At 28.2% G+C, this 22,771-nt stretch overlaps 1 protein-coding gene across 4 annotated transcripts in view; it reads right to left on the reverse strand.

Moving 5' to 3' along the window:
- Positions 1 to 22,771, reverse strand: part of LOC107449906 (Chromosome associated protein G) — a 408,534-nt gene that overhangs the window by 16,878 nt on the left and 368,885 nt on the right. Inside the window, exons 1-7 of one of the 4 annotated variants that reach the window (XM_043041149.2) lie at positions 17,649 to 17,787; positions 12,878 to 13,014; positions 10,743 to 10,967; positions 8,057 to 8,291; positions 6,425 to 6,658; positions 3,721 to 3,925; positions 2,044 to 2,175 (exon numbers count right to left, since the gene is read on the reverse strand). In XM_043041149.2, the coding sequence (XP_042897083.1) occupies positions 2,044 to 2,175; positions 3,721 to 3,925; positions 6,425 to 6,658; positions 8,057 to 8,291; positions 10,743 to 10,967; positions 12,878 to 13,014; positions 17,649 to 17,676 (1,196 nt within the window). In that variant the 5' untranslated portion in view covers positions 17,677 to 17,787. Of the gene's footprint in view, positions 1 to 2,043; positions 2,176 to 3,720; positions 3,926 to 6,424; positions 6,659 to 8,056; positions 8,292 to 10,742; positions 10,968 to 12,877; positions 13,015 to 17,246; positions 17,379 to 17,416; positions 17,788 to 22,771 lie in introns of those variants that run through there. The other 3 variants (XM_043041151.2, XM_043041152.2, XM_071178400.1) reach the window with 3 other exon arrangements.

Here is a 22,771-nt window from a genome sequence, read left to right on the forward strand (position 1 = left end):
GATCAGTAACTGTCTCTGTCATTCCGCACCAAGAAAAAGCCTAACCGCCATTGTAGACGCACTGCTCTTATTTTATATTTCTCCTTTTGTACTTTATAATTAAATATTAAAATAACTACTAATTAAAATTTAAGCTCCGTCTATTCATCTCCTGGACACAACCAACCACCACAAGTTTGACAAGTTTGCAGACAGTTCATAGCAACTTGTGGCGTATGTGGTCTGGTATTGTCCTGCTGAAAAACCAGCCCAGGGTGCTGCAAAAGGAACGGTAGCATAACAGGTCTTAGGATGTCGTCGACGTACCGCTGTGCAGTAAGTGTACCACTAATGACGACCAAAGGGGTCCGGCTGTCAAAGGAAATGGCACCCCAGACCATAATGCTTTGTTGAGGGCCGGTGTGGCGTGCAATAGTGAAGGCAGGATCTCCACTCTGCCCTGTGCGTCTCCAAGCGCGTCTTCGATGATCGTCAGGACACAGTTGGAAGAGGGATTGAAAGGAAATGGCACCCCAGACCATAATGCTTTGTTGAGGGCCGGTGTGGCGTGCAATAGTGAAGGCAGGATCTCCCCTCTGCCCTGTGCGTCTCCAAACGCGTCTTCGATGATCGTCAGGACACATTTGGAAGAGGGATTCATCACTAAAGACTATATGTCCCTAGTCGGCATCATTCCAGCCTGATCGAGCATCGATTTTTTTGTTATAGAGTGCAATTTAAATTAAGAAAATTAGTAATAAACTTAAATTATGAAATTAAAATAATTTCCAGCTTTTCTTTAAAATTCCCTGATTTTTCCAGGTTTTTACCAGCATAAAAATAATTCCCCGATAATTCCAGGTAGGTGGCCACCCTGCACACCTGTTTATGGGGCTGATCTATTCATACATCCACAGATCAGAATTTTGACTGAATCAGAGAACGATCGATCTCCAATCCAGTACCCCCAGAGGTTTTGATTTGTTATTGGAACATGGAGGACTTTGTGACCTGACAGATTTAACGTGCACCAGTCACCATTTACTACACGGGGAGTTTTCGGCCGGCGGGGTTTGAACCCATGAACTCTCAGACATGGGCACAGCGCCCTACCGACTAGGCTATCCCGGCCACATAATTCAATATTTCTATTGAATAAAATGAAATTTTGTTATTTCAAAAAAGTAGAATCTTTAAAAATAAAATTGTTTGTTTTTATTATTATAAAATAGAACCAACACAAAAAATATCAAAGAATTTTTAACTAATTAGTTTTTTTTAATAGAAATATAAGACAAATTCGGCTTAAATTAAATAGTTCATGAACAATTTAAAAAAAAATTTAAATATGAAATGTGTAGTTCAAGTTTTATCACTTATATTTAAGTTACAAACTCAATGTAAATGAACAAAACTTGTTTAAAAACTTAATTTCGACAAATTTCATTCTCTGTGCCCATTTACAATCTCTTCCGTTTAATCCACTTTATCTTATTGCATTGAAAAAAATTATTTCTTCTTGAAAAATGCACAAATTTAAACTTGATTTAATATATAGGTCTACTTTATGACATTACACATTGCAAATATTTTTACATTAATCTTTTAATGCAACAACGTATCATTTCAGTCGACATTCATTTGCTGCATTATTTATCACTTTAAGGTAACAATGTATTGAAATATTTTCTAAAATTTCATTTTCAATTTTCAAAAATAAACTTTAAATTGATACATATAGTTTAAAGTTCATACTGATATATATAGTAAAAGTTTATTTTTGAAAATTAAAAATAAAACTACTACTGGGCTTTTACCCTACCTACATCTATGAGTTTGTCTGACAAGAAAAAATTGTTGGTTGCATAATGCTGATCACATTGCAATTATCATACCATTCCTCACAAAACTGGTGAGTCTTAACCTTTCTTCCCTTTGACTCACAAAGGGTAGCTGTGGGAATGTTTGCTTTTACAAATCAGTAGCGGAATGTTCCTAGCATAAACCCAGTGTAACTTAGAATCAAGAGGATAACAAGAGAACTTTCTGTAAATTATTACTTACTTTAAAATAAATGGAATCAGATCGTCTACTGGAGCAATGAATTTAGATAATCTGTCATCTTTGCTAGAATTAATGAACAAGTGGCGCCATAAAAACACTCTTTCTCCAGACAGGGGCAATCTAGGTAAGAAACTGCAAGGAACAACAAATGAATGTATTTAAATAATTATTATTGAACAAAAGACACTTGGCATAATAAGCTTTGGTTTAAAAAATAACAGACAGGCTATGCATATTTTGACAGGAAGAGTGGATTTAAACAGCATTAACCATGCCATAAACATATTCCCTCAACTTCAATGCAATATCACCTTTAAAAAAAAAAAAAGAAACATGGAACTACTATTTTGACCTACCAACCTCAGAAATTCAAAAATCCTGAGATTTTTTATGAAACTGACATAGAATGAGCAAAACAATAAATATTAAAAAGTAAATAAATTCGTATATTCTTAAATTTTAATTTATATTATCTCTAAATTTATTTTAACTTTTTCACTCTTAAAAATTGCAAAATAATATAAAAAAAATTAAGTGCATTATTTAGCATTTCCAGTGTTTTCACTACAGGGCGAGAATGCGAGAATATCGCATATTTTTTTCTTTTCTCACATTAAAAATTATTACTGCGAGAAATTAGCGCACTCTATAAATCAATTTCAAAATTCGCAAATTTCTCGCATTTTGTGAAAAGCTTCGAATTACGCCATTTAGAATAAAATCTGTTTCACTTTTCTTCCTGGATCTTNAAATGAATGTATTTAAATAATTATTATTGAACAAAAGACACTTGGCATAATAAGCTTTGGTTTAAAAAATAACAGACAGGCTATGCATATTTTGACAGGAAGAGTGGATTTAAACAGCATTAACCATGCCATAAACATATTCCCTCAACTTCAATGTAATATCACCATTAAAAAACAACAACAATGGAACTACTATTTTGACCTACCAACCTCAGAAATTCAAAAATCCTAAGATTATTTATGAACACGACATAGATTGAGTAAAACAATAAATATTAAAAAGTAAATAAATTCGCATATTTCTTAAATTTAATTTATATAATTAACTTTTTCAGTCCTAAAAATTGCAAAATAATGTAAAAAAAAATTAAGTGCATTATTTAGCATTTTATAAAAAATAGATTATGAAAAAAAATAAATGAATAAGATGAATTCAACAAAAAAAAAAAAAAATATTTTAATCTAAAACAATTTTCTTAAATCAGGGGTCTGCCTAGGCCTAATTTACTACCGTTTAGCGGTACCTTCACAAATTCAACTTTAGGAAAAACGGTAGTTTCACAAATTCAACTTTACGAAAACGATAGTTTCACAAAATACTTTTTCTTAAAATTTTATTTTAGTATCCCTTAAGAAACGACCATATACCATACCATACCGACCATTTACCATATTTTTTGTGTTGATTTTTCAATATAATTTTTAATTTTTCACAAATTATGTCTAAATTTTTCACAAAATAGGTACCTCTCAGAAAAACCTAGACAGACCCCTGTAAATACTCGTAGATAAAAATTTGAAAACACTAACAAATTATAATTAAGGTTATATCCATGAATTTTTCTATACTTATTTAAAGAACCAAATAGTAGATACTACCATCAGAAAAAAGACAGGATGGATTATTAATAAAATAAAATAACTTTACCTATTCATGTCTAATTCAATTTCTTCTATAATTTGAGAAATCTTGACACATTTCAACATGATATTAATTAATTCCTTTATAAAAGGGATGTTGTCCAAACTTTCATGGTCAATTCTCAGAAGTTTGAAAAAATTGCTCAATTTATCTCCACAAGCCCTAAACCATACTGGTATCAATTTCTGTTGAGCATTGCGACGAATGACATCTAAGAAAAAAAAAACTAATTTTAATAAATAATGCTTACAAATCTTATTATATAGTTTAATCAGATTTTAAAACAATTAATAGAAGTTGAACTGCATGTAAAAGATCCATTTATGAATAATTATATAAAGTTAAAGAAAAAAAATTTATTGACTTAATTTTTTTTTATCACACTAACTTTAAAAAAAGGGATGTAATACTCATTTAAAACTTTTTCCTTAAATTTTAATTCAAAAATGTAACTTTTTTTTAACAATAAATGAATTAACAGCTAATAAAATGAATAAAAGTTTGAAAATGTAAATAAATTACAACATTTTACTAAGAAGCTGTTTGACAATATTTAGCATTATTTCAATAATAAATCATTAATGTAGTCTAATCATGGGTGCAAGTTGGAAAAAAGGCCAAGACTGAAATTTTTTTGACTGAAATACCTAACATACACAATACCCCCTCGACATATGCAAAATATCTAAGAAAGCTTTACCATAAGTTTAAATACTGTACAAAAAATATTTATTCATCTCTCTTTTGATAAAATAACANTATAACATTACTATCAAACATTGCCCTGGAGTCATGGGTGCAAGTTGGAAAATAGGCCAAGACTGAAAATTTTTTGACTGAAATACCTAACATACACAATACCCCCTCGACATATGCAAAATATCTCAGAAAGCTTTACCATAATACATCAAGTTTAAATAAGGTACAAAAAATATTTATTCATCTCTCTTTTGATAAAATAACAACAGGACATAAGAAATAACACTTGACATAATAAGACCAATAACGTAGACCTAAAAATTATTTTTAAGAACAGAAAAAAATAATAATCCGATTTCCGTCTTCGAGTCAGTCTTGTTTCCGTCTTACTTCCGTCCGCGGACATTTTTGAAAGATGGAAATCCGTCCTGGGGACGGAAGACTTGCACCTATGAGTCTAATAAATGTCCTTTTATTAAATAAAATTATAAAAAACTATTCCCCCTCCCAATATCATTTTCAAACTACTAAAAAAATGACGAAAAAGTATGTTAAATCATTGGTTTAAAATCATTTAATTAAATATACAGTACAGAACCCGTTATCCGGAATTCAGAAAATCGGAAAACCAAAAAACCGGAACGAAATTCGATACATTTCTCCCCTATTTTTTTAAAAAAAAATTTTTTTTCCTCATAAGATTTTAGGATTTTTCTTACTTTTTTGAAAGATGTTTACCTTACCATCATTTTGGAAATAATCATTACCGTATTACTTCATCGTTTTTTCCTCTTTTTAAGATTATTTCCAATTTGTTATTATTTTTTAGTTGGGTTTAACAATAAAAAAACGGCTTTTTGTAGCGATTCAGAAAACCGAAAAAATTAGTTATCCAGAATAGCGATGGTCCCGATCGTTACGGATAACCGGTTCCCTACTGTATAAATAAATGAATAATTAAAATTTGGCGTTAAGAAAAAAATCCTTTTCCAAAATAAATAAAGATTTAACAAAAGTAGTTAACAATATGTCAGAATTAATTATACAAAAACTAAAAACATTGTAAAATGTCTTACATATGATGGAAACTACATTAATAATATTAACTAAAAAAAAATTTTTTTTTGATTCCACAAGCAATAATACTCTAATGAGCATTATTGCTCACAGAGCATTGTTTATTCAGTTATCACAAGAGAAATTAAAATGAGCTGTATCTTTTTATTTATTTTGGTAAAAGTAACTGAATATTAATAATGTACAATTATATAATTATAAAAAGGAACAATCTTCGAAAATGTACTTGTGACTAAAAATAATGAGAATATATATAAACTAGTTTTGATTAACTGCAGGGTTGCCACAGAAAAAAATGAACAAAATAGTTGCTTTTAGTAGCCTGAAGCATGAAAATAGTAACCAAAAACTAGGAAAATAGTTGCCTAATAAGAGCAAAAGTTTTGTTAATGACTTAATTGTCATATACCATGATCCATTCAGTAAAGTTGGTGGTAAATATGATAATTTTCATATAAATGTTTATACATATAGATGAAAAATGATTACTAAAATTCGAAATTCATGTATTGTCATACCGTTAAAAAAATTTTTTAAAAAAAAAAAATAAAAAAAATCATGCTGAATTTTGTAGCAATAATCATTGAAAAGGTGATCGAGAAACGAAGCAGACTTACAATGGAATTTGTGCAGATTGAACGAGTTAGAAAGTGAAGACTCAAATTTGCAATTCAAAATTTTTAACATTTTTTATTTCTTAAGAAAAAAAAGTTCAGTGTGTTCAAGAACTATCTAGCGGGGCGCAGATTTTTCACTAATTTATGCTTGAAAAAAAAAAAACATCTCTAGGAGTACAGAAAAGTCTCCCAATAGTCTCCTATTCTTGAAAATAGTTGCTTTTTTAGCCTTTTCAGGCAAAAAAAGTTGCAATAGTGCATTTTAGTCGCCTGTGGCAACCCTGTAACTGTGAGCTTTAAATAAAAGTAGCAGTTACCAGATGGATCTGTAAAACATCTGTGCAAAATCAGAATTCTCTGAGCAGGAGCAAATGAACGTGGACCTATTCTTTTACAGATATGCAATAAGGCAGCATTTCTAACTCCAGGGTGCTTGTCATACAAAAATCTATTGGCTATGGGAATTATGGTTTCTTCACAAGCTGCGATTATACTCACAATATTTTGTCTTACATGAGGATAAGGATCATGCTGCATCTGCCAGCACAATACTGAAAAAAAAAATGTATATATATATATAAATACATAAACATTTCATTATATGAAGGTATGTTTAAAAAGGGCTGAAAATATTTCATAAAGAATATAGCAGATTAATGAAACTTTGTATATTTTATCTATTTAAAAAGTTTGCATAATATAATACAAAAATATATGCCATTCCGATATTTTAGTACAGAATAAAATATTTGAAAAAGCAGTTTTACATTACTATAGAATGTTAAAAATTTAAAGCTACCATCAATGTATAATTTAAAAGTAAATGCTATTAACTGCAAAATTTTTTTCAAAAAACATGATTCTAGAAACAAAATATTTAAAAACAATTTTATTAAAATTAAATATTTTAACATTAAGAGAGTAAAAGTTTTTTTTTCTTGCAATTTATTATTATTAGTGATTTTTTAAAATTTTTTATATACTTAAAAGGTAATTGATAGCTGCCAACTTGGACAGGAAAAAATCCAGTAGATTTTACAAAAAAATATAAATTTCATAATAGCTGTTGCATAATATATTAAATATTTTACATATAGGGAAAATTAGCATCATTGTCATCAAAATACAAAAACTTTATTACATTAATAACTGAAGGTATGTTTAAAACCTGCAATATTTTCAGTTTATTTTGATTGACATTAAATGAACTTGAAACATCTCTTATTATGTTAACCCATAACTTTAAATAATAATAATGCACAATTCAATATTGAGAGTTAAAACGCTTTTTAATTAATTTAAAACGGCAGTTCTGAATAAAAATAAACTAAAAATTTCAGAAAAAAAAAGAAGCTTTAAACTGATTATTATAAATGAAGCTTGCTTCATTACGTATTAGTTATACTTATCTAAATAATTCAAGCAAGCAATGAACTGCATAAAACTTCTATTTCAATAGGGATATTTTCTTTTCTATTTTTAGGAAACTTATTGAATTTTAGGAAATTTTTCAAAATGTACAAAAAGTAGAATTTTTATTAAACCAGTAGATCAGGAGAAACTGGCAAAATCCAGTAGACTACTGGTAAATTTAGTAGAGTTAGCAGCTATGGTAATTCTACAACTTGAAAATCAAGAAAAATATTTAAAATAAAATAGCATTGAAATTAAATGTTGATGTTTACTAAGAAAAGAGCAAAAAATTTAAAAATTGCAATATTTTTTCACAAAAGCAAATTTAAAAGAAAAATAAAGACATTTATTTTTTAAAAAAAGCAAAACTTTTTAAATGAGAGCTGTTGATTTGGTCATCTCGGCTGCATGACCACAACATACACTAATTTTCATTCAACAGTTTGAGCATTGCATTGTCTTTATTACTGTAATAAAATTTCTAAGTAAGAATAATAAAGATTTAAATCTTTCCATACAACTATTTCTTTTCTTACCAGCTATAACGGGATCATTTACAGTACTAGGATCTTGAAAAAATTTCGCTAGAAGAACTGCATGAGCACGTACATTACTGCTCACATCCTTTCTCCGAGATTCTATAAGTTTGCTAATACTTTCATACGTTTCCATGGCTATCTCTCCTACACCATGATCTTGTATATATGTCAAAATAGAGTACAGCAACTGACAGGATCGAAAACGAACTGTATAACTGGATGCTTCAGACCACTTTAAAGAAAAATAAATTTATTATTTCAAAAAGCGCTTAGAAATGTTGTAAAGTAATACAATTTACTTCAATAATTTTTTTTTTACACAAACTGTTTACTAATAATTTTTTTTTTTTTTTACAAAATTACGATTCTTTCAATCTAAATCTGAAAATAACCACTCGTAACAAGGCGAGTTGACATAAAAAAGAGAAGACTTAAATTAAATAAAAAATAAGAAAGATTTCCGTCAGTTATTTTTAAAAAATTCTTTTATTACACATCGAATTTTCTTGCACGGTGAAGTCAAGCCAGTACATTTAACTACATTTTGTCACTTATTCATATCACTTTTACTGTTGAATTAAATTAAGTCTGAATATTTCTAAAATGAATTTCTTTTAAAAATATGATTTAATCCAAGCAAAAAAANAAAAAAAAAAAAAAAAAAAAAAAAAAAAAAAAAAAAAAAAAAAAAAAAAAGTGACTATTGAATTAATAGGACCTATCAGTATTGGTCACCGATTCATTAGGATTGAGGAAAAAGTTGCTATTAAGTTACTAGAGTATATCGGCCACTGGCTATCATCTGAAAATTTAAATTTTCACGCTTATTTCAACTCCTGCCATAATTGCTTCACATCAATAAACAGAAATTTCATTGAATAACAAAATGTAGATTATATTTAATTATTAATGTCAAATGTTCACACAGTAAAATTAAAACATAAATGCAGCAATCAATTTAACTTTTGGCACATTTGTAAGGTTTAAACTTTAATTTTTTTTCCTTAAATGTAAAATTCCGGTTCATAATAATGAACCGTTTAATAAAATCAAATGCTGTCTAAGCATGTGCAATTTTACTCTTATGCAACTGAAACGCTATTTCGTTTGTCTTTTGTACCCTTCCTATTGCTATACAATTGTAGAAAGTTTCTGCAATTTAACTGTAACGTTAGGTCACTGTTGAAGTAAAAAGGTTGCTCAATGAAGAAATTTTTCTTCTTTGACAGGTAACATGTGCCATATGCTTTTCCCAAAAATGAAAAAATTCATTGGTGTTTTTTCAAGTAAGGATTTTAACTTTCGAATTAGCCTCTGCAATCATCTGAAATAATTATTTTAAACAATTTTGTGTACAATGATGACAATTTTCAAGTTTCCCCTTATTGAAAGTTTTAAGCTCTGGGAATTATATATTTTAAATTTTCATAATATGATAAAAATACTTTGTAAAATTTATCTAAGGTAATAATTTGTAATTTCTGATATATCTAACCATAGCAGAAAACTTTAATCTGTTTCAGGAGCATTTGTTTAAGAACTATAATGAAATAATTTAATTACAGTTACCTTGCAAAAAATGAAAATTATTCAAATATTACCAATTTACTTTCAAAAGTAATAAATAAAAAACAAGAACTATTAAAGAAGTTCGAATTATAGTTTTCAATTTCAATATTGAAATTACTTTATAATTGCCAATCAATAAGCAATTTGAAATATTTACATCTCTATTTAAAAACTGTTATACCATTGTTTAATCAACATCTTTTGAATACAAAATTGTCTTGGAGTATTTTAAACACATAATGAAATTTTTATCCCCCCAATTTCTTTCCTGCCGCCATTTAACAGCTTTGTTCAAAAGTAGTTTCGTTGTTGAATCAGGAAACAGACTTCTTTTAATCAATCAAGCAGAAACCAGTAGTTCGATAACATTTTGTTTCAGTAACAAAAGGGCCTTTAATAGACAGTGGGCACACCAATAGTATGAAAAATCAGTTTTATACAGTTATTCTTTAAATCAGTTATCCTTTAACACTTACTATTAATTTTGTAAAATTATTTGTTTCCTCATCTTACTTTGATCATTAAACAGCGTAAAAGAAAGAATTTGTGAGAGATAATACAAAATTTGTGAGAAATAATACCTAACTTGTGAGAAATAATACAAAAACATCTTATTCCTTGCGAATTCATTAAATGTTTGAGTAGTACCTATAGTTATTATTTAAAATATTTTTAGCCTAATAATAAAATGGATTGTTGTTTTGTATTAATTAATCTGTCAATAGCATCAAAACCATTAATTAAAAATGAAACTTGAATTGCCAATTCTATGTATTTCTCCACTGCTTAAGCAGAGTAAGGAAATGAAACAACGAACATTTTTTCCCCCAGCATCATATTTGATGTTTTTAACTTTAGCTTTGAAAGCAAATAGTGGGGGTATAGTTTTACAACTAATTTTACAATTTTAAAGAATCACCAATATTTCTATTTTATTCCATTTTAAGTTAAAATCTAGGTTTATTAAGGTAGTGCTGCAGAGTAATGTCATAAATTCTGCAAGCAGGTTTGTTACGACAACTAATTAAATATTATTGGTGTCAATAATAGTTAGGTGATTTTATTACAACTCTTCAAAATGGAATTGGAAATAATAACTAAAATAACTACTTACACTTATTAAAATTTTAAAAAGGCCTTTTAACAATGGATGGACAATATCATCAATATCTTCATCAGTATCACTCTTTCCAGCTGCAGTTTTATATTTATTGTCTAAGGTTACTGTACTTTCAGCTATAAAACGAAGAATCTTTGAGACTTCAGTACTTCGCTTGCTCTCACTCAAAATGTACAGCAAAATTCTTTTGAAACTTTCTTCAAAGCCTTGGCCATTGAACTGAAAACATAAAATACATATTTTAATTCTTCAGTGTGATGCTTTCTGAAATAACATCAATTATAATTGAAAAAATATATAAATAACAAAAATGAAATTTATTTTTTATGCAAATGAGCATTAGAGCAGACAATTTAGTTCTTTTTAACAAGATTACAGCGAAGTTTCAAGCCTAAAAAAAAAAGCCTTTATTTCTTTTAGGCCATCTTATCAACTATTCAGCCAAAATTAGAATAGGAAATTCGGTAAAATCCAAGTATACATTATTCTTGACACGACCTTGAAAAATCCCGCCAATGCCTAAATGATGCTTGCGCCAAACTGTTGGTGGTAAAACGCCTTGTCTGAAAGGGCACTGTAAGTGTAATCTTCAAACCTTTCCCTACTTGCATCATTTCCTAAAGCAACATCTGAAGAAATACATGGACTTACAAGCATCTGAACCAATCCCTTGATGCCAATGATTTTCTTTGCGGAAAATTTAGTATAACGTATACAATTAATTGAGTTGGTACTGAAGTAAGGTGATTGGAAAATTATCAACTAAACCCCAAAAAAAAAAAGCAAAATATCATCTTTAAATGTATTTTTGGACAAAAAAGAAATATTGAGAATAGGAAAAGCAAAACATTTTACACTTTCTGAATTTCTAAAATATCAAATACTTCTGCCTAAGAATCACCTTTAACCGAGGTCATCATTGATTATTTTCGGAAAAAAATCTTTGCTTTCTGGTGAACAAGTTACACTATATTTGATAAGGCAATTGAATTGTATTCCAACTGGTCAAGATTAAACTAGAAGAATATTAAATAAGAATATTAAATAAGCGTGTCGTTAACTGTAAACTGTATATAACAAAGGTTTCAAAATGTCGTCGAATTGTGAGTTACTTATTTGCGAACCAATGGTTTGGAAATATGTGGAATTCTGCGAAAATATCGAGGAAAAATCACATGCCCTGCTTATTTTTTCTAGGCCTGGAATGAAAAACCCAGAATTTTCGGCTACACCTAGATTACAATCACCCCTGTAAAAAAAATATTCCAATGTGAAAAGAGAATGAGATTGTTAACATTTAAATATTTTGTTTAAAAATTATGAATGATTTTTGTTTTGTTTTCTATTTAACACTTTCTTTTTTAAAAACTTCTGTTTTTATTATGAAACGGCAATTAAGTGGGTTTCTATTAGACTTAATTCTTCATAATCTTTTTTATGATAGCACTACATTTTTAAAAACATTTCTGATAGACTATATCACTTTTAATTTTTATGGATAAATTTCTTCCAGAAAATACTATTTTCAGCAGTTTTTATTTAAGAATTAAAGGGATATTTTTTCTACTTCCCTCTTTTTTCTTTTTTTCAATTTTGCCACTTTATTTTTTTAAAAAATATTTGCTGTATTTTTATTTATCTTTTTTTCTATCTATATTTTAAATTAAATTAATATCAAATTATCTTAAATACTTCTATAGTATTTTTTCCTTTACCTCATATCAATAATGACTAAACCTATTTACATAAAAAAACTATTTATACTTATTTACATAAATATATAAAATCATTAATAATATTTATTACGCATTTTTGTTATATAAGTGGTGGCACTAATAAGAGCAAACTTTAAACACATCTATTTAAAAAATAAATGTCTAGCCAAATCTAGAATTAGAGATTGCAAACTTTATTGCCTTCCCAAATATCGCCAATGTCACGAAATCCAAATAAGTCATATATGTAATACCCATACGGCTTAACCTTAGTATCTACGTGTAACATATACTAGGATCAAATCGAAATTTTGCTTTTAATAAATTCATTTCAAAAAGGTCCAATAATAGAAATGTTTTTAGAATTTAAGCTTTTAATCATATAACTATCATACACTTTAGAAATAAACTTACAGAATCGTAAAGTTCTCCGAGATTTGAAATTAAGTCAGATATATCAGCTTCTAGAATACTAGACTCGAAAATTTCTTCTAGCATGGTATAAATGTGATCATAACTAACAGCAGGAGACATTGCTTCTTCCGAAAGATCTAGAATGCAAATGTAGCAAATTTAATAAAAAGATCATAAAATACATTAACGGTACAAGTAATTAATAAAATCTAAAAGCTAATACGAGAGAGAGTAAAGTTTGAAGCTTAGAAAAAAAAATTTTCTCCAGAAAACTTAAATATTTATTTACCAGAGAAATTATTTGAATACCTCAACATTTGTAAAATTTAAGCTTATCCAAAAAAATCTTAAACCATAAATTTTACTAATTTTAATAAATGGTTGACAAGTAATATTCTAGGGCAGACCTAGAAAATCTTTTAGATTTGACTAAATAAAGTGCAATTTAAGGGATAAAGTGCAAAGGCTAAATGTGAATTAAATAAGGAACACTATAGATCAGAGATGTACATTTATTCTCAGGCAATGAGTGAAAAACAAAACTAACCATTATTAACTTAATACTGTAATTATAAAAAAGCAAGTAGATTCTGTTTAAAAGTAATATGAATGTATAAATATGTAATTAATCCTTTACTTTATTTGGAAGAAATAAATATTGTAATTTAACTTAAACAAATATGCTTAATACAGAAGGGAACAGATTATTCGGAACGATCAGGACCATCGATATTCCAGATAACTGATTTTTCCGGTTTTCTGAATTGCTACAAAAAGCTGTTTTTTTTATAGTTAAACCCAACTAAAAAAAAAAATTAAAAATAATCTTAAAAAAAAAGAAAAAACAATGAAGTAATACACTAATGATTATTTCCAAAATGATGGTAAGGTAAACATCTTTCAAAAAAGAAAGAAAAAACCTAAAATCTTATGAGGAAAAAAAAGTATTTTTTAAAAAACTGGCGGGAAAACTTGCCGAATTTCGTTCCGGTTTTCTGATTTCCGGATAACGGGTTCTGTACTGTATATTACAAAGCAAATTATATAAATTTCATAAGTATACAACAAAAAAGGTAACTTAAGTTTATGTTTGTTACAGTATCAGATTAATGCAATGACTTATTGATTTGAAAAATTTTCTTTTAATTTATTTATACAAATCCACAAGAAATTGCATTTCTCTGCAAACTTTAAATCCATTCCAAAAACTTATAAGGCGCTAAATTAGATCAGGATTTTTTGTTGTTGTATTTTTATTAATATTACAGACAGTTCAGGCACTAAGTTAAAAGTCTTTGGGAGATGCTTTTGGCCAACAGGCTATAGGTTGTGCAACATATGGATCCTCTTTAAACTCTTTTAATCTAATACTGTGCATCTTTCAAATATCTTTAATATATGGTGAGAAAAGTGTTTTAAATTTATAGAAGCCCTTATTATTGTTAACATGCTTTTTGAAAGACTTCTATAGTGGTCTATTAAAAGAACATCAATCATTATAATATATTTATAAAGACAGTCACAATAGATTTATTTAAAATTTATTTCAAGTAAAATAGCTAGGTTGGAGCACTTTCTTTAAAATTTTACAAGTTAAATATATGTTGGAGCCTTAAGGAAGATAGTTGGAACAAATGGGTACCAAAGCAGAAATATCCCCTAAAACGTTTTCAAAAATATCACTTGGGACCTATCGATTTCTGTAACAAAATATTCAAATCACGTAAGAAGGCGAACTCATTTGAATGAACTATCCCAGATAGTAAAAAAAAAAGGTTTATTTTAACTCAGCAAAAACCTTTTAATGTAAACCTAAAAAGGTTTTTATGCGGTTTACATGCAAACCTTCTAATCTTAAAACGAGGACCTATCGATTCTTGTTACAAAATATTCAAATCGCATAAGAAGGCAAACTCATTTGAATGAACTATCCCAGATAGTAAAAAAAAAAGGTTTATTTTAACTCAGCAAAAACCTTTTAATGTAAACCTAAAAAGGTTTTTATGCGGTTTACGTGCAAACCTTCTAACATTTAAACGAGATTTGTGACAATCTGCTCTATTCTACCCACATTACCCTAATCCAAAACCTTGGAAAACAACCTTCTATATAAAATCTTAAATCGAGGTTGACTATCGTTAAAGAAATAAAGGAATAAAGTCAAACTAGATGTAACTGTAGAGAAAATGGTGTATGTATAAATCAGATAAATATGTCCCAGATGGCAAAATAAGGTTTATTTTCACTCTGCAAAAACTTTTTAATGTAAACCTAAAAAGGTTTTTATGCGGTTTACGTGCAAACCTTCTAACATTTAAACGAGATTTGTGACAATCTGCTCTATTCTACCCACATTACCCTAATCCAAAACCTTGGAAAACAACCTTCTATATAAAATCTTAAATCGAGGTTGACTATCGTTAAAGAAATAAAGGAATAAAGTCAAACTAGATGTAACTGTAGAGAAAATGGTGTATGTATAAATNATAATAGTATTATACAAATAATAATATTTATTTGCAAAAAAACATTTATTGTAGGATTCTAAAATGAAAAGAGATCAAAAACTTTCCATCTTTTAAAAATTATTACCCTTAGGTATATTAATTATCAATAAGTTAAAAAAATTTTTTTCATGTAATGTATCAAAATTATTATTCCTTATGATTGATTTAAATTTGTTTCAAGTATTTTGTAATAATATTTAATCAGCAATTTAGATAATTTGGTTTTTGCCACTGTCCTGGCAAAAGCCCCTTTTTGCCGGCAAAAACTCCAACCTTGCTTGGGACCTATCGATTTCTGTCACAAAATATTCAAATCTTGTAAGAAGGCGAACTCATTTGAATGAACTATCCCAGATAGTAAAAAAAAAAAAAAAATTTTTTTTAACTCAGCAAAAACCTTTTAATGTAAACCTAAAAAGGTTTTTGTGCGGTTTATGTGAAAACCTTCTAATCTTAAAACGAGATCTGTGACAATCTGCTCTAGTCTGCACACATTACCCTAATTCAAAACAACCTTCTATATAAAAACCTTAACATTTACCTAAGTGACAATACTTTTAAAAAAGGCATTAAAAAATAATTTTTGATACTTTCAGGATGAAAAGTTGGAAACTGCAACATTTTTGCTGCATTGAAAAAAGGTTTTTAGAACAAATATTTTCGTGACAATAAAAAGAAAATTCTGACACAAGGTTGTTGTAAGGTTACATGCTTTCTGGGATGTGTTAAAACAATCATTGAATTCTGTTATCAGGTAGCACGAACAGTTATTATTACGGAAATATCTTCTGTAATATAAACTTTGCATAGCATTTGTAAAATCGGCAAACTCCTTGCATAAGGCGCATAGAGCCTTGGTTCTTATTGGCCTATTTCAAAACTGTTTCTAACCAGGGTTGGCAAGTTTTTGACACATGACGGTTTTTACCGGTTTATACCATGGTTTTTACCGTCATGTCAAAAACTGTCAAAAACCCATAGTTTTGAGAAAACTGTATTTTAATTTGAGTCTAACTGCTTATGATTTAAAATTAATTCATTTTTGGGCAATAAAATTAGAAAAAAAGTTGTTAAAAGATATTTAAGAACAGGTTTTTGCATTTTCCCAACATGATTATATCAAATCATACTATTTGAAGTAAAATATTAGGATACTAAACAAAATTTTCAACATTTCCAAGCATTATTTTGTTTGGCATATTACATTACTGAAGAATGTCAAGTCATTTCTGACTTGTTTGAGTTTGTTAGTAGTTACAAGTTTTGAAAATTTTGTTTAGCTTAGAATATTTAAGAATTATTAGAATATTTAAGAAATGCCAAATTTTAAATTCTTTTTAATTCTTGAATTTATTAATAGTTCCAAGTTTTTTTGTTTGTTTATTTCTAACAATTAAGAAGCGGAAAATTTAGAATCTTATGCAAATTAAGCTATAATGATAAAAGTATCACTATTTTCAATAAGTATGTTACAATATTTCTGTATGAATGTATATCCTTCTACAAGAATATGTGTATATAGTTGCAAAATCAATAGCAATCATTTACATCATTCGTTTATAAAGGCAATTAAGTGAAAATAATATATTGTCCGCTATATGCCATAAATTAAAGAAAACAGTAGGTTTTTACCACTGTCATGTCAAAAACCAGTTTTCGTCGGCAAAAACCCAACCCTGTTTCTAACTAATAATCCCATATTAGAATGCTTTTACTTACTAACAAAAAAAGAGGTTTAAAATTGACAATGAAGAAATATATTCATGCACAACAAAGAAATACATTATTTATACACAATAATGAACAAGAAATACATATTATACACAATAAAGAAATATTGTATTAATAATCATATAGATTACAAATAAATTTTATCAAAATCCAGGGTGTATCATGGCTTAGAAAGCAGGTACTATAAAATTTATGTGTATTAAGGTAATCGGGTTTAAAGTGAAAGAACAAGACGAGTTAATTTTTAGCAAAGAATAGCTTCATGTTTCTGGCTGAAACAGAGAAAAAGTTAATTATTAACTTTATTTTGCAGAGCACAACTTCAAAAACTGCTTTTCAATTACAGAATTGACATCGTTTTTCAGCAGAAATATTTAAATACTAAGTAGTACAAGAATATATGCCAGAAGCCATTAAAGCTTTACTGAAAATAAGGATTATAAGAGTTTTATAATTGTTAGACAATTAAAAATAATTTGAACTTTTAAGTTTAAAAATAATAATTAAAGTTCTCGAAATAAAAATTAACATACGTAAGTTATGTTCGTTAAGCAACATCATAAGTTGTTTATTTTTGGCGGGAATTGTGAATGCGCTTTCGACCGCCTACTTCTTCACAGAGTAAGTCTAGTTTCTTTGAAAATGAGTAGCGGTAAAAAATAAAACCCTTAACTTTTACTCAAAGCTTGTTTTAAAAGTCAATCCATGCTAAAAGTTGAAGTTGATGTAGCCTATCTTTTCAAAGCCCCTATATCGACTCCTGGGGATCGATATAGGGGCCTTGAATAGAATCGATGGTCGATGTAGAATAACAAAGGATCGATTTCTCCGATCTAGAGGGTTACTGAATGAAAACCAATGCTATTCAATTAAATTTGGTATTTTTAAATAATTGAATATTTCCTCAAATTTTTAATATAATTTAACTTTTCGCTAAATGCATTTTTTACAATTTTTTTAAAACATTGATAAAATTAAAAAAAAATACATTATGATTCTTTTTTAGCAGATTAGTAAAAAAATTATTTAATGAAAATTAAGAAACGCAAAACAAAATATGTAATCATGAATTAAAAAAAATATATATATATTGAGTATTTCCAAATAATCAAATATTTTTACAAAGTTTTAATAAAATTTAAAAAACAAAAATACAATACGTATTTTTTTCAAAGCTTATAAGAAATATTTCAAATTGTATAGAATAAATTATAATTATTTTTTAGTAGATTTGTAATGATCAATCATTACTCAAAAATAGTATCTATCAAAGTAAATTATTTTGACTAAATAAAATAAATAATTTAAAAATCAGTTTTATTGACAGTTTCTTAGCGATCTAAAATTGAAGCAAAACATATTAAGTATCTACCTACCTACCCTAAAATTTACCTAGGTACTAAATTTACGTCACACTAGAGTTGCACAATTTGCTATTGGGGACGGTCTGGGAAACATCCCTGAGGATGATCCGAAGACATGCCATCGTAATTTCAATCCTCTGCAGAGCGTATGACTCCTCTGCTTTGGTAGCCAGATGACTTGCGTGCGAAGTCGAACACTTTACGGTAGAATAACGATAACCGATACCGCATGCACTCGGTCCTTACGCAGGGTGATCAAAGTGGTCACCAACCCTCTTACTGACCGTAGCCAGAGATGCTTGAATTCGATGTTCTACTGGAAACCGTGTCTTTACGATCAGTCCACTGCAGGACAGGTAAATTTAAAAAAAAAATTTTTTTTGCTGCAAAACGCGCTCAAAATGAGAGAGAAATACAAATTGGAAATATTACCTGTACAAATGTAAAATATTAGAATTATACAGTCGAACTCGTTTATAACGAGCACAAAGGGACCGTAACATGTACTCGTTAAATCCGAGTGCTCGTAATAAACGGGTCCTTAAGGCAGACGTGCAACCAGAAGAGGGGGGGGGGCTTGGGAGGTCAAATGATTGAGTTGACTTAAAATTTAATTAATACTTACTTACTTTAATTATATTAATTAATTTAATTAAATATTTATCTTAATTTAGTGACAACTAACCCCTCCCCCCAAACCAGCAAAAAATTTCTAGTTGCGCTACAGTCTTAAAGGAAAGGAAATATAAACGGAAAGAAAAATAAAGGAAAAGATTCTTGCCAAAACATTTATTTTCTTCATTAATCTACATATTTAAAATAGTTTGTCAGCTTACTTTTAACTCGCGCATTTCATATCATTTTGAAAAAAAGATAAGACAGAAAGACTAGAAAGATGAGAAAAAAGATTGCCAGACAGAAAAATATTGCTCGCTAAAACCGGGTCTTGCTCGTTATAAGCGACTTCTGTTCCATAGACTTAACATTGATCCAACCAAATATTCTCGTTTCCCTCGTTAAATCCGAGTTCTCGTTAAATCCGAGCTCGTTATAAACGAGTTCGACTGTATAACACTATGTAACACACATTACAATTGTAATATGCAGATTATATTGTAATAGTCAAAAATTGAACAAATATAACTAATTCTTTGAATTTTAATCAACTTGAACAAATACAGGAAATTTAACTGAGTTTTGTAAGCATTTTACAGATGTAGACTTCTTGAACAGATTCCTTAGTACTTTAGTTATCAGAACTTCTGTTAATTGAAGCATAGTTCCGGAACCTTACTATGTATAGATCAATGCTGCATTTTTATGAGCCCGAATAATGCAAAATTACTCCAATGCTGTATTACTCGACCTAATTAAAATGTGCAAAAACTGAGAATAAGGGAGTGATTTTGATAATTTTCATCTAGTTGGACATATGTCGACAAATTGGCGATTTTTAAAAAAGTTTAAAAACTTTTAAAATTTTTAAGTTATTTGTCTGTTCTAAGACTCAGATAATTCTTTATGGCAAGATTATATATATAGTTTAAAACCATCGTATTGCTTCAAGTTTAAGGCATTTAAACTATGACTTTTTTATTTTCCTTTGGTGACCGAGCTTCGAAAAAACAAAAACAAAACAGAGTTAGCAGGAATGATGTTCCTGCTGCGTTTTCATTACAGATTTTGGCATATCTGTGTGTTGCATATTGAAAATAATTCATAATTCTTGGAATCTCCCTCTCCCGGAACCCTAAGGTTCCGCGGAGCACCATTTGGGAATCAATGCTCTATACTATATTTCAGCTGGAACGGAGATATGGTTCAGTTTAAAAGTCCAATAAGTTTGTCTTAAATTTGCATGCATAATATGGCTGATGGTAACGATATTATGGTTCAATACAGGGAACCAGAATGTGCCATTACGACGTTCTGGTATCTTATAGTGAGGTGAAATGTGGTTCCGGAACTCCTTTGATCATATCACAAGTTTTCACTTTATAATAATAATAATTTTTTTCTTCTTTTTTTTTTCTTGAATGAAAATCTAGACTAGACTTTTTCAAAATAAAAAAATGAAAAATAAATAAAATAAAATGAAAAAAAAAAAACTTACAAGTTTTATTAAATTTTTTTTTTATGTAAAAAAGTTTTAGTACAACCACTCGTAATATTAATAAATTTAAGACTAACTTATCTAACGTGATAATTTTAAAATCAATTGTGAATTGTACATTGTCATTTTGATTTTTGAACTGTGATTACGATATTTTATTCACTTATAGCTGCTGTTTCTAGGATTTGTCGCTGATAAAGAGGAAAACAATAACTTAATATGTAGTTTTTCAATATTGTTTAAAACAGTTCGATGTATAAATTTTATTAATAAATAAAATATAACTTTGTTAGTTATTATATGTTGTTAAATGATTTTAATGAAATGGAAAATTGAAGAATGTTGCTTATAAAAATATTTTAAATTATTTTTCTGTGAGTGGAGAGGTATTTATAGAGGTTATAATAAAATCAGGCTAAGGAAACTCAAGTAAAAATAACTTTGGCATCTTCAGATTTGATAATTGTTTAACAAAAATTATCTGTAATAATTTTAGATTTCCCTCTCCCTCCCCACGGTGTAGTGGCAATACCAGAGTCGTTGACCCCATCTTTCGGAATGTGTACAAAGCAACGTTGTACAATAAACGTGATACAATAAACGTGAAAAAAAATTTTTTTTTTCATAACATTAAAAAATGCAAAAAAATATTTGCTTTAAAAAATTTTGTAATTTTTTTCATCTGCATGCAATTTTAATACGTTATAATGGTAGAAAAATAAATAAATAAAAAAATAAATAAATAAAAACAAATTTAAATAGAAAACAAATTTAAATAGAAAACAAATAAAAAATAAGAATAAATAAATAATAAATATAAATAAATAATAAATATAAATAAAAGATAATATAAAAAAATAAAAATAACTGAATAATAAATATAAATAAAAGATATTATAAAAAAATAAATAAATGAATAGTAAATATAAATAAAAGATAAAAATAAGTAAAAATTAAAAATAGATAAGTAAAAGATATTTTTTGAATCATCCTAAATTTCGCTCAAAGTTTGATTCATCAATTCAGTTCATTAAGTTTTTATCAAAACTCGTTTAAATATGAATAAATAATTTCTAGAACAAATTGATTTTTGGTCGAATGAGGTCATTACTAGCGAAGGTGGAATGTTATGCTGAGCGTAGAAAAATATTTTTCTCTAGTTTTGCTCAAAACTTTCATTTCTGCAGAGAACTGATTTATGTAAAAGAATGATACTACCCGAATGGAAAAAGTGATTAATCTGAGTTACTGAGATTTCACTTTTCTTTGTTACATCAATCATATTCTGAGGCAGAAAAATGCAAAAATTAAATTTTTTTTTCAAAATAAAAAAGAAAATTCTGATTGATGATAATCTAATAACATTTCGGGAAAAATAGTAATTTTTTTCTCTCCAGTTTTTTCAGTTACAGTTCGAACATTAAATTCCCGAAGCGAAACAAATGAATGTGTATTTCATTTTCAGTATGGAGTTTTTTTCTCTTCTTTTCCTGATTGAAAACCTCTCTCTTTTAAAAGTAGAAAAGAAATTAAATATTTTGCTAGTTTTGAAAATTGTGAAATGGGGCAGGAACTGAAAAATAAAGTAGTTTGGAAGGCTGATGAAGATAAAGTTGTAAAATATATGGTAGGAAGTATTAGTGGCAAGAAAAAAAAACTTTATTTGTGTTCGTTTGTGGATAATACTTTGTTACAGATAAAAAAAATAGAGACTGATAAGAAAATAGCTAAAGTTCATATTTTTATAACCACTAATTTTTTTTTGTTGACTGATAGGTTTTAAAATTACTTATTTTCTTTTTTTTTAATTTCATGCGGAGTTTGTTTCGAAATGGTAAATNTCTAATATAAGGGCAACAACCCCTATATTTTGGTGGATTTATTTGTCAAGAAAGCAGGAATAATGAGAACATATTGTGCACAAGATTTTATTTACTAAATAGATCGTGAAGCCGAAGTCACATCCCCGCTCTCCCGGCTGGAGAGGGGGGACAAAGTTCCAGTCAGATCCGACGGAGTTTAGTTTGTAAACATTATACACCAAAAAGTCACGCAAAAACATTGCTCCTGCATTTTATAGGATGATTTTTAGTTGTAAAGAGGCCCAGTCATATGCCTTTTTCTGTATTCTTACGCCTCATCAATTTATTTATTACTCATAGCAAATCGTTTAATCTTT

This window comes from Parasteatoda tepidariorum, chromosome 3 (assembly GCF_043381705.1).
Source record: "Parasteatoda tepidariorum isolate YZ-2023 chromosome 3, CAS_Ptep_4.0, whole genome shotgun sequence".
NCBI classification, from domain to species: Eukaryota; Metazoa; Arthropoda; class Arachnida; order Araneae; family Theridiidae; genus Parasteatoda; species Parasteatoda tepidariorum.